General features: G+C 42.3%; 1 protein-coding gene across 1 annotated transcript in view; it reads right to left on the bottom strand.

The window, feature by feature from the left end:
* LOC122789363 (tyrosine-protein phosphatase non-receptor type 13-like) overlaps nt 1-13,102 on the bottom strand; it is a 2,815,362-nt gene that overhangs the window by 2,604,709 nt on the left and 197,551 nt on the right. The window contains exon 5 of the mRNA XM_044056752.1: nt 9,645-9,780. Within this exon, the coding sequence (XP_043912687.1) occupies nt 9,645-9,780 (136 nt within the window). The remainder of the gene's footprint in view (nt 1-9,644; nt 9,781-13,102) is intronic.

Raw genomic sequence — 13,102 nt, forward strand, 5'->3', positions numbered from 1 at the left:
ATCAGTATCCTCCCTTCTAAATCCTGCTAACATTCAAAATCCTTCACTTGTACCCAACAAAAACCCTCTCCAGATCACCCAAATATTCAATAACCACTTCAGTGATACCATCCAAAGACTCACTCTCAAATACAAAACCCACTTCTACCACTACCACAACAGACCCCCTATTCTCCATAATTAATTCTCCACTTATTTCACCTTTCTCATTCCAACCCGTGCCTACATTCCTTATTCAAAGACTTCTAACCAAATTAAAACCCTGCTCACTCTCAGCCAAAACCACCAGAATACATACAACTAGCAGCCATGGCGATTGCCTATCCAGTCAGCATTGTTATCAATTACTCCTTTACTGAATCATATGTCCTCCTACTATGGAAAAAAGTCCATAATTAATCCACTTCACAAAGGAGGTAATGCTCATGATCTGTCAAACTACTGCCCCATCTCTATCCTCTCCCCACTATCAAAAATCCTAGAAAAATGTATTCAAACCCAATTACTCAATCACCTCATCAAAAATAACCTCCTATCTCCCACTCAGCATGGTTTCCACCCAGGCCATAGCACTACCTCAGCCCTACTCTCCTTTACTGACATAGTTAACAAAGCTCTTGACACTGGCTTATCCACTTCTGTACTACTGCTCAACCTTTCAAAAGCTTTCAACACTATTTCTCACCCTAAGCTTTTACAACACTTATAGAAACTTGGCTGCTCCTAAACTGTAACACCTGGTTTTCCTCCTACCTAAACAACGGACAACAATCAGTCAAGATGGCAAAACCAACTTTCTGATTTCTTAGTAAACAACACACATGTTCCACAAGGATTCATATTAGGACACTACTTTTGAATATTTTCATTAATGCTCTAAATAAAGCCTCCCAGAACAGCATACTAATTCAGTATGCAGATGATTCAACCATCATCTCATCCTCACGTGATTTCACCAACCTCCAGAAAATAACCCAAGACGCTTTCTCCTCTATAGAAAACTGGCCGAATGACTCTCAATCAATGCCCAACCCAAAAAAAACTAACCTGTTACTATTCTCATCAAAACCTCCAAATACAGAATTCAAAATTCTCTCCCATAACAAAACAGTAATTGAACAGGTGCAATTCACAAAACTACTAGGAATGACTATCGACAACAAACTCTCCTTTGAACAACATATAATGCAAACTATAAAGAAGACCCATTTCAAATTAGGCAAACTATACCGACACAAACAATGCCTTGATGAGCAAACTAGAAACAAACTAGCAAACACTTTGCTTATTCCATCCCTTATGTATGGCACCCCCATTTTCACCAACCTCCATAAATCAGTTAGCAGTAAGCTACAACAATGCTACTATAAAATAGCAAAATTTGCATCAAACTTGCAGAACTGCTCCCACCACTGTACAGCTCTCTCAAACCTATCCTGGCTAGAATTTCACCACTACCTCCAGTTTACTCAACTCTATATGGCCCATAAACTGATTTTCCAACCTGACAGCTGTCTCGCTCTCCAATCCATCTTACACACATATACCCCTACTCAATCTCTCCACTCTTCTTAGAAAACCCTGTTAAGCATAGCCAAACCCAACAAGAGAGAAGGACAATCCCTATATTCCTACAACATATCCAAACTATGGAATAACCCTCCCCTCCACCATTACCCAACTAGATTCCCTAAAGCCTTTTAAAGTTGCACAAAAAACCTACTTGTTACAAAACCCAAACTGTACATGTGATATACAATGTAAACCCCCTGAATTACACAACCCATTAAACAAGAAACCTACCATTTAACACCTCTCATTTATTTGTACTCAAGTGACTAGTAATCCATCACAAAGTCCATAATTTCTGAGTTGTACTTTTTAACTATAATTAGAAGCTTGCTGATTAATGTATATAACAACTGTATACTCTATGTAGTACTTGTTTGTCTTGTTTTGTTCTTGTTTTTAAAACTATGGAGCCTTTTCTCCCCAGATTTATAATCAAACTGTGTAAGTTTTTGTTGTTTGTTAACTGTGGAGCTTTTTTCCCTGGGCCTCCACTGAAGATGAGTCCTGTGCCCAGTGGACTTTCCCGGTCAACAAATGCCAATAAATAGAAGTTATGTCCTTACCATAACGTTCCATGTGGAGTGTTCATCTCGCCTTTGTTCTTACACATGGGTTCGGAGCCGATCCTCGGCTCCGTGTCGCTGCAAGCTCTGCATCGAGAAGAAGCTCGAGACAACCTAATACCCACAATCCCCCTCTGCCTTTACCTCAGATCTAGTTTGCAAGCAAACCAGCAGTCAGAGAGAGAAACACTCATGCCAATATCACATACGCACAGAAACTAAGAGTCTATACATATACATATATATATATATATATATATACATGTCAACCATATATACAACAACTACAATGCAGAAGCAGAATGCCCCAGACCAGGCACCAAACTGAACGTTCTTCCTAAGGGTGGGAGGGTGGGAATGTAAGAACAAAGGCGAGATGAACACTCCACATGGAACGTTATGGTAAGGACATAACTTCTATATGTGATAGTGTTCAATCTCGCCGTTTGTTCTTACACATGGGTAGCGTCCCTAGCTCCTTGTTCCTGAGGAACTCACGGAAGGACGTTCTTGAGCACAGTGGAACCAAAGGTTGCCCTGTCCCTAGAAACCTTGTCTACCTTATAGTGAGAAATGAATGTATGTGGTTTAGACCAAGTAGCAGCCGCACAAATAGCGTCTAGTGGTAGGCGAGCTGCATGAGCCAGGGATGTAGACACTGACCTTGTGGAATGTCCTTTGGGTTTGTGCAAAAGAGTTTTATCTGAAGAATCATAGACATGGATGATACAATCAGTTAACCACTTAGAAAGAGGTCTTTTAGTAACCGCTACTCCTTTTCTGTTATCAGCAAAGGCTACAAAAAGTTGATCAGATTTCCTGTGATCTTTTGTTCTATCCAAATAAAACCTTAGTTGCCTGTGGACATCTAATTTGTGTAACATATACTCCATTTTATTGGAGTGATTCTTGAAGAAAGTGGGTAATTCAATGGACTGATTAATATTGTTAATAGAACAAACTTTAGGAAGGAAGGATGAATTAGTGCGAAGAGAAACTCTGTCAGAGTGAAAGATCAAATAAGGGTGTTTAATGGATAGAGCTTGAAGTTCAGATACTCGCCTAGCAGATGTAATGGCTACCAAGAAGAGAGTCTTCCACGACAAAAATTTCAATGGGCAAGAGGAGGCTGGTTCAAAGGGGGGTAGCATCAACTTAGATAATAATAAGTTTAGACTCCAAGGTGACGTAGGAGATCTAATTGGTGGTCTAATATGAAAAGACCCTTTTAAAAAGGCTTTACAAAGTCTGTGGGCCATAACAGCAGCCCCACATTCTTCCACATGGAAATTAGAAATGGCAGCCAATTGAACTCTTAATGTGGCAGGAGAAGCACCCTGATGGAACAATTCTGTTAAAACTCTAATATTTTATTCAAAGGAGCTATAACAGGGTCCACTTGCTGTGTATTTGCCCAGAATACAAAGCGCTTCCATTTACTAGTATATGTTTTAGTAGTGGAAGCTTTATGAGAAGCCACTAATATATTCCGAACTGCAGGTGAAAGAAGATCAGACCTGGCTAAGTTGGGAATTGGAGCAGCCAAGCTGCTAGATGGAGGGACAAGAGCGAGGGGTGGGGAGCCCCTGATGAGTGAGTCAATAGATCTGGCTCTGGGTCCAGGATCCCCGAATGCAGTGTGTCATGAGGAAGGGGAACCAAATTTGACGAGACCAGAATGGGGCAATGAGGATTATTGTCCTGTGTAGGTTGTTGGCTTTCTGGAGAAACTTTGCAATCAGGGGAAAGGGAGGAAAAGCGTACAGGAGACCCGGGGCCAATCGTGCACCAGTGGGGACTTCCCTGGGGACTTCCCCTGGAGGGGGTAATAGGGCAAAGTAGCTCCTGCACTTGGCGTTCATTGGAGATGCAAACAGATCGCAGGAAGGCTGGCCCCACGTGCGAAAAATCTTTTTCGCAACTGACTGTTTTAGGGACCACTCGTGCGGTAACAGTATTGCTCTGCTCAGCCTGTCGGCTATGATGTTGGATGACCCCGGGATGTGCGTTGCTATCAGAAAGCGACCCGTGGACTCCGCCCATTGCCAGATTCTCATGGCCTCTCTGCATAGCTGATAGGACTTGGTTCCCCTTGCTTGTTTATGTACCAGACTACAGACATGTTGTCCGTCTGAACTGCAATAGTTCCCAGAGGAAGAAGGGGAGCAAAGTGTTGCAACGCTAGAAACACTGCCCTCAACTCTAGAACATTGATGTGCAGATTGTACTCTAAATTGGTCCATTCGCCTTGGACTGTCTGTCCCTGAAAGATGCCGCCCCACCTTATCAGGGGAGCGTCCGTGGTCACCGTAGCTGTCGTGGGTAGCACAAATGATCTCCCCTTGGAAAGGTTGCAAGTCTGAAGCCACCAGTTTAGGTGTGATTTGCATGTGTTCGTTATAAGAATCTCGTGTGTCAGAGGTAGTTGTTGGAACGACCATTGTGCAAACAGTAGCCATTGTAGGACTCTCATGTGCAGTCTTCCCAAGGGTATTGCAATAAGAGAAGCTGACATGAGTCCCAAAACCTTCAGTACCAGTTTTGCTGGGGATTTCCTGGACAAAAGAAGAAGACGATGTGAGTCTGAAGTGAAAGTATCCTTTCTGGAGGAAGTCTTAGAATTAACTGATGTGTATCTAATTCGCTCCTATGAATAAGATACGCTGTGATGGCTGTAGTAAGGATTTTCCAAAGTTTACGGAAATTCCGAGGTGAACACACAGTTGAAGAGTGTAGTCTCTGGCCTGTACTAGTTGACGCTGGGTGGTGGCAGAAAGGAGCCAGTCGTCCAGATACGGAAACACCTGGAATCCTAGGCGTCTCAAGTGAGACGCTACCACTGCCATGCATTTGGTGAAGACCCTGGGGGCTGAGGTCAGACCAAAGGGCAGGGCTCGAAACTGAAAGTGACTGGCACCCAGCCGGAAGCGCAAATGATCTATGGATGCCCTGGCCATTTTGATGTGGTAGTATGCATCCTTCAGATCTATTGAGCACATCCAGTCGTCCTTCTGTAAGAATGGAAGGATCGATTGAAGCGTGACCATTCGGAACTTTTCTTTCTTGACGAAGGTATTGAGGTTGCTTAGGTCCAGAATGGGCCTCCAGTCCCCTGTTTTCTTTGGAACTAAAAAGAACCTTGAGTAAGTTCCGAATCCTCTTTGGTCCGCTGGGACTGGTTGGATGACTCTTTTTCTAGCAGCTTTGAAATTTCTATAGCTGCTGGCTCTCGCAGATGGGGCGGCACATCTGGGAGTCTTTTCTTTGGAATGGGATAGGATAGAAATGGTATATTGTAACCTCTGGTAATCACGCTTTTACCCACTTGTCTGTAGTTATGTTTTGCCAGGCCTGAGGGTATAAAGCTAAGCAACCCCCGACTGCCTCCAGAGCAGGACAGTCGGGCCTCCTCTCAGGAGTGCTGGAAAGGTTTACCAGGAGTGTATCCCTGTCACCTTGATTCTGCGGACCCCTCTGCCGCCAGGGCGGCGTCTTCCACCTCTGCCCCTCCTCTGCCTCTAGAAGGGCATCACCCTGTGTGCCTGGGAAAGATCCTTGGGGTTTTCGAAACCACATTTTTCCACCACGTTGCCCTTTGGGGTACGGTCTGGATGGGGTGGAAAAACGGACTCCGACAGCAGACAGAGTCTTTCCCTCCTGCTCACACCGGGTAAGGGTCTCTTTTACTTTGGGGCAAAAAGAGTGTCACCGTCAAATGGGGCGTTAGTAAAGGAAGACTTGAAGGCTTCCGCAAATGAACATAAGCGCATCCAGGATTGTCTGCGAAGAGCAATCGCTGAAGCTGCTGCCCTAGTCGAACCTTCGGCTGCGTAAGAGATCAGCCTCATGGACGAGTTCACAATGGATGTAAGGGTATTAAGTTGCGCTGTCACTTTCTCTGAGACAGCAGCATCTGTAGTACCCTGGAGGGTATCTCCCAACTCTTTGACTAGATCCCTCTGTAGTCGTGTAAAGTGGGTCAAATAGTTCAGGGATCGCATGGAAAAAGCCGCTGAACTAAAAATGCGCTTCCCATACCTGTCCATAGTCCTAGAATCTTTATTAGGGGGATGGACAGATGAGGAAGATTCCGACATCTTTTTTGTGGCAGCTGCCACCACCATAGCGTCCACTGGAACTCCTTTTGTCAAGTAAGTCTTGTCCTGGGGTGCAGTGATATACTTATTAGGCTTCCTAGGGACTGGTTCCACTGTGTCAGGAGCCTCCACCCTTCGAGCAATAAGTTCCATTAATTCATCAAGGGCGGAGTGACCCAGGAGGAGGAAGGGCGAGCACCAAATGCCTTCAGCAAGACTGACTCATCCTCAGAAGGGGGGAGGGACTGCCAGTCACCTCTCTGTTTCAGGATCTCCAATATGTCAGAAAAGAGACATCTTCTGAAGGTGACTTAGGGACCCTTCTGACTCATCCAAGTCAGTATCGGACGTCAAAGATTCTTGTGGAGAATCTAAGTGTCTCCTCTTACACAATCTTTTCCTAGGGACTTCTTCGTGGGAGCATCCGAAGAAGCCTCCGAGGAAGAGGGGGCACCCTCCAGGGGTGGCTGAGACACCGGTGCTCGACGCTTGGATGTAGCCGTGGGTGCAGAGGAAGATAACGGTCCTTTATGGGGAGGAGAGGCTGCTTCTACTGATGTGGTTGTCTGGGTAGACAACACCTTCCTCATGAGATCGAAGGCCCCCGGGTCCCGAGTCGAGGTATCTCCCGGTTCCGAAGAAATGGGAAGAATCCCCGAAACAGGCACCGAAGGCATCGACCCCGAGGACGGAGCCGAATCGATCCGAGCCGAGGCCCCGAGAGGAAGAGTCGGAACCGAAACATCGGTTCGACTCTCGGCCCCGGAACCAAGGATGGATCTCCGGCTCCGAGACTCCGGTACCGGATCGGACGGAGTCGAGGTGAATGGAGCCGACCGAGAAAAGGACGGTTCTGGCACCGAGGGCTCCACAATCAGCAGCTCAGCTTCTTCCGGCTCCGAAGACTGGACAGGTCTCGGAGGAGGAACAGATGGAGATAATGGGAGGCCTTCAAGTTTCGACACCAATTGGGTGGAAACCGAGATAAGTTTGGATAGGGCCGTATGTTCCAATAATTTCTGCACCACACGGTCCACATTGATGTCGGAGAGGGGCTTAGAAGAACGGGTCGAAGGAACCGAAGACGGAGCCGACCTCAACAGTGTCGGGAGGAGCTCCATCACCGGTTCCAAGACTCGAGGCTCGAAACTGACAACAGTTGAACACTCGGCCGGGAAGTCTGTGGAACCGGTGATCTAACTTTACTCGAAGAGCTCGGAGCCGATGACCTGGGCTCCGACGTCTTCGATTCCTTCGAGGATTTGGATGCCTGGTCTGAAGCATCCAGAGCCTCCTGAAAGGAAGGTTTTAATAACCCCCTGTCCATGAGTTTCCTGCGCCTATCTGTCATGACCCTCCCACTAAAAGAGTGACAAATTGAACAGTCCTCTTGTAAGTGGAGAGGGCCAAGGCAGTAGACACAGGAACTATGGTTGTCAGTAACTGACATTTTTTGGCCACACTGGCAACGTTTAAAACCCGATTTAATTTTCTCAGACATCTTAAAGAAGAAACCGGTAAGAGAAAAAAGTCAAGTCCAGTAGAGTGACAAATCCAGTAAATATGTCGAATCCGATATACAAGTCAGTCCGGTTGTCAATTCAAGTAAGGGGTGGTAGGCCCCGAAAAACTCTAATAAGTTTAATTAAACTTAACGGTACCGAGTATTTCTACCTTACCACACACACATACACTATGTCTACCAAATAGCACTTTAGAATAAATTTTTCCTGAAAAATAACAATAATAAAGTTATTTCTTATCTGAAGTTGCTCGAGCTCGATCCCAGTGATGCGAACGCAGCAGCGGCAAACTAGATCTGAGGTAAAGGCAGAGGGGGATTGTGGGTATTAGGTTGTCTCGGGCTTCTTCTCGATGCAGAGCTTGCAAGCGGCCGACACGGAGCCGAGGATCGGCTCCGAACCCATGTGTAAGAACAAACGGCGAGATTGAACACTATCACATAATTGTTTTCCTACTTCTGCGTTTCTAGACCTTTAACCAAAAAGGGCACTGACCTCCTGTGGTCAATGCTCATCATATCAGTATGTTTTCCCTGGAGAGTTTAGAATTAATGGTTATTTTAGTAGGACTGCCATCAAAATGTGCTGCACAGCAACAGGTTTATATTTTAGTATGTCTTTGCAACAAACCATGTACAGAATAAACCAGGACAGACATTTCTACATCACAGCTATATAACAGATCAGGAATATTAAACATACTTCTGCAATCTGTTCTATAACTACAGTTTCAGGAAAACATATTACTGTTTTGTTTTTTTTTTGTTTTTCTGTTTTTTAATTGCAGACATCAAAAAGACTGGGACATGACAGAATCATGCTAAGGTAAAAAAGAATCTTCATTTTCAATTTTCATAGCCTTCCTCCTCATGGATTAAATATTTCCTGTGATTAGAAATACTTCATTGTATATGTAGTGTTTTCTAACAATCAAAATATTTATTTACTCTTCTTAATTGGTGTTTATTTGCATATGGATTTAAATGCTATTTTGTCATGTTTGATACCTCTTGGAAGGTTAATGCTGAGTTATCGTGGGTTAATATACTTTTCACAAGGTAGAATGGCTTTTTTTTAATTGTGTTATATTACAGAATTTTTAAATTGTGGTGCATACAGTCACTTGCTATACAGACTGGGATGCAGAGTGGGTAGCCAAAGTCTAAATCTACAATTTTTGGGTTAACAACAAACATGTCCCTTTTTACTGGAGAAACAGGATACTAAGTAGCGAGGAGAAGAGCTAAACGGACTTTTAATTTTAAAAGTAAACAATTTCACGACATGCTGCAATTTGGAGACCTAACAGATGTGTTTCTTGCTACAGTTATGCAGGATGCAGGCTTGATGTTTGGAGTCTTTAAAAATAATTTTGAATAAAATGACATTTCTTTTTCACTGCAAACTACATTATAAGTATGAGTGAGAGGGTTCCTAATCCTTTCCTTTCTCCTTTGACTTAGTCTAACCCTTCCTTGTTTTATATGGTTGTGTTTGATCAAAGCAAACACTTTGTTGAGGCAGTGTTTCCTCAAAACAAAAAAAAAAAAAAAATAGACGAGAAAAACACAGAAAATACAAATGTTATATCAGGGGCAATCCTCCCCAGTCCCTTTACTTCAATTTCATAATTAACACAGTTATCTCTAGGCAAGTGGGACAAAACACAGAATGATTTTGTATCAAAGCAAATGTAGTAATAAGACAGTAGTTTAAAGGACAGCATGTGTTCTAAAAGTTAAAGCAAGTCTGACTGTGATTAAGAGCAAGAATCACATTCCTGTAGGTGTAAAATGAGCAGTACAATATCAACAGCTTAAGCAAGTAGAAATAAAAGTTGCTGCAGCAGATTTTTAGCAAAACACATGTGTATCACAATGCACACTGACCTTCACCTTTGTTATATCCACATCTGTAGGTCATAGTGGAAATGTCTCTGTAGTGCTCCTGATGTAGCTTCTCCCTGACTATTCTGCTTCTCTGAAGATGAAAGGAAGTGCTGTCTTCAAAGGATATCTGTCCCACCTGAATATTAAAAACAAAATCATATTTCATCAGTAAATTCTGCAAAGGAAAACACTGAAAATCAAAATGTTGGTTATCAGTTTCACATTTTATTATACCAGCTTAATGACAGTAGAAGACTGTTACCCTAAGACAGTTCACCATCCAAATGTAATTATACTTCCAACCTTTGTGCAATCCCTTTCTCTCCCTCCTCACACTTGTCAAGCTGACCCATGTGTTCACAAATGCTTTCCCAGTGAAGCACTTTTGTGGTTTTCAAGTAGTAGACCCCTGAAATCTGATGTGTCTGACCAAGTCCTCCCCTTTCTCAACTTCCTGTTCAAGGTGAACCCTTCTCACATCCCTGTGGAACCATGGCCTAACTCCTATCTGTAACAGTGAGAAGGGCTCCTCTAATGTTAGTGCAGTGTGTGTACTACACTCAGTATTACATAGATAATGTTACAAAACCATCATTTACATAATAAAAGTCCACATTTCTACTTTAAAATTCTTTAAGAAACACCTTTATTAAATTAACACGTATGATAGGCAATCATAGTAGCTTGTTGCCTCACAGCAAGAGGTTCTGCCATTCGATTCTCAGCTGGAGCGCCTTCTGTGTGGAGTCTGCATGTCCTCCCCGCGGTAGAGTGGCGTTTGAAAGACATGCGTAGAATGGGTGTGCCTTCGTTGAAGGTTGGGCGTTGAGTTGGCACCTCGGCACCCGTAAAGAATCTACTGCCAATTATTAGCGGACTGGAGTTCCGCTGTGGCGACCCCTAACTGGGAAAAGCCGAAAGAAAAACAACAACATGACAGGCAATCATACATCTACATAAATGTGAACAAATCATACTGACATAATTTTAGCTGTAATAATTATAAATCACTAATAATATATCTAGCCATTGTCAGTTAAACATTACATAGCTCATTCAAATCCTGCATTCTTTAAAACCTCATTCTTCCTCTGCATGTATTGTTCATACAATTCCCATTTTTTCTATATAATTTGCTCCTACCCTTTTCCAAAGACCCCAATTCCAGTTGATTTTATCACTGTTACTATATTCACTACTTCTAGTAAATTTGGTTTAGACTTTGATTTCCATTTCCTAGTAATTACTTTTTTTGGCAGCCACCATAATTAGACTCAGCAAGCAATATTATGACTAGTCAATTCCAATTCTTTATCATAGCTCAAAAAATCATTTCCTTACTTACACCAATTTGCTTACCTAGTATCTCTGATAGAGCAGTCTGTAGGGAATCTTTAGTCTGCCAACTCATTACACTCCCAGAAATTATTTTCCCAATTACCTATTGCTTCCCCATCACACCTACCCGAGGAAAAATTCTTTGGAGTTTTATTTGGGGTATAAAAATACCTATGTAAACACTTCAGAGCAAAGATCCTCAATCTTCTAGACTTTCTTGCACATTAGGAAGATATACATACATCCTCCCATTGTTTCTTTGTGAAAAGCTTATCCAATTTCTCTTCCTAATCCTTTATAATCTCCTCTGATTAATGCTTACAGTTATCATGCAACATTTTGTATGCTCGACTTATTCCTTTTATAACAGCAGTTTCTGTTCTAGATTCTACTAAAAACTCTACCAGTGCTGGTCTTTCACTTAGTATCTCCTCATAGGATCTCCCTATGTCTTTCTCTTTGCCTATACTATGACATCAATCCTTGATAGTAAAGGTAATCTCTATCCTGCAGTCCCAATAAATTATTGGCCTCTCTATTTGATCCCAGTACCTTGGCTCTTTTGCTAGTTCTCGCCAATAAATTCCATCCCCCTTCTGCCTATTGTTTGTATCTGTAATTCCAGTCATCTCTATCAGCAAAATCTCCTTTCTCTATTCCCATGTTGGCTTAGTTCTTAGAATACTTTCTACTTTATGAATATAATATTCTTTATGTTTATTGTTATTCTCCTTAAGGATCTGCATCCAAAATCCCAGTCTCTCCTTGTTTCTTGAGCTTCCCTTCTCTTTCATCGTCATCCCTTTCTACTTTGAATTACAGGTTTCTACTTGTGCTATGTATAGGAGGCTCAGTTGTGTAGGTGTAGCTCTGAAATACCCATTCAAATCAGGTAATCCCAAAATGCCTTGTTCAACTGGAAGAATCAGCTTATCCCACTTGACTCCTGTGTCATCCCCCTCCCAGATAAAATCCTTCAGTCTTTATTAATTGCTATCCACAACTTCTCCTCTGGTTGATAAAAATATGCCTGACCTGCACATAAAACTAAAGGGACTGAACATTTTAACTGTTTGTATCTTGCTATCCATATCGATACAAAAGAGCTTCCAATTTCTCAGTTTTTATCTTTTGTTTAGTCTCTTCTCATATATCCTAAGCTGCCACACCAGAATCCTATTTAATCTACACTCCTAAGTGCTTTATTTTATCATGTCATCTTAAATATGGTATTGCTGAACCAATTCTTTTGTGGGTACATAATTTACAGCTATTTCCTTTGTTTTAGCTTCATTAATTTTGTATCCCGAAAAGATCCAAAACTGCCTCAAAATATTCCACAGCACTGAAATGTCATTTTGTGGTTTTATCAGGTATAAAATAATATCTGCAAATCCAGCCAGCGTTTCTTAACTACCATACCAATTACATCCTTGAATTTCTGAGTCTCTTATTTTCTTTGCCAATGGTTCTAAATATTGTGCAAAAAAGAAAGGGGAAATAGGACACCTCTTCTCTGGTTCCTCTGCTCAAAGAGAAATGATCAGAAAGTAACACACCCACTATAATTTGATCCCTCATGTATCCTCCTAATCAACCTTATAAGTTTATCAGAAAATGCAAATGCTTCAATTGTCCCGCTCATAAACTCCCAGCATAGTCTGTCAGATGCTTTTTCTGCATCAAGACCCACCAATAACAGTGGTATTTTCTTACACTCAGCTTTCTTCTGAATCATCAATATTCTGTTAATGTTGGCAAATGTTTGCCTCCCTCCAAAGCCGCACTGATCCATATCTATCAATTTTGGCATCGCTCTTGGCATTATTTTAGTCATTATAGGCAAACACTTTATAATCACGGCTTAGGACTGAAATTGACCTGTTTGAAGCTGGATCTTTACCCTCTTTAGGTATTACAGCCAACACCACTTTCTTCCAGGATGTTGGTGCTTCTCCTCCTCTTAAAGATCTGGAACCTTCCAGATCTTTATCAGCTTTTTTCCCCTCCTAGCTTCCAAACTTCCACAGGAATACTATCTTTTCCTGGGGACTTTCCTGTGGGTTGGTTATATATCACCATTTTTATCTCACCTCCTCTTATCTTAACTGTTTGTAATT

Source organism: Protopterus annectens, chromosome 14.part0 (genome assembly GCF_019279795.1).
Source record: "Protopterus annectens isolate FY-2018-M chromosome 14.part0, PAN1.0, whole genome shotgun sequence".
In the NCBI taxonomy this organism is placed as follows: Eukaryota; Metazoa; Chordata; order Ceratodontiformes; family Protopteridae; genus Protopterus; species Protopterus annectens.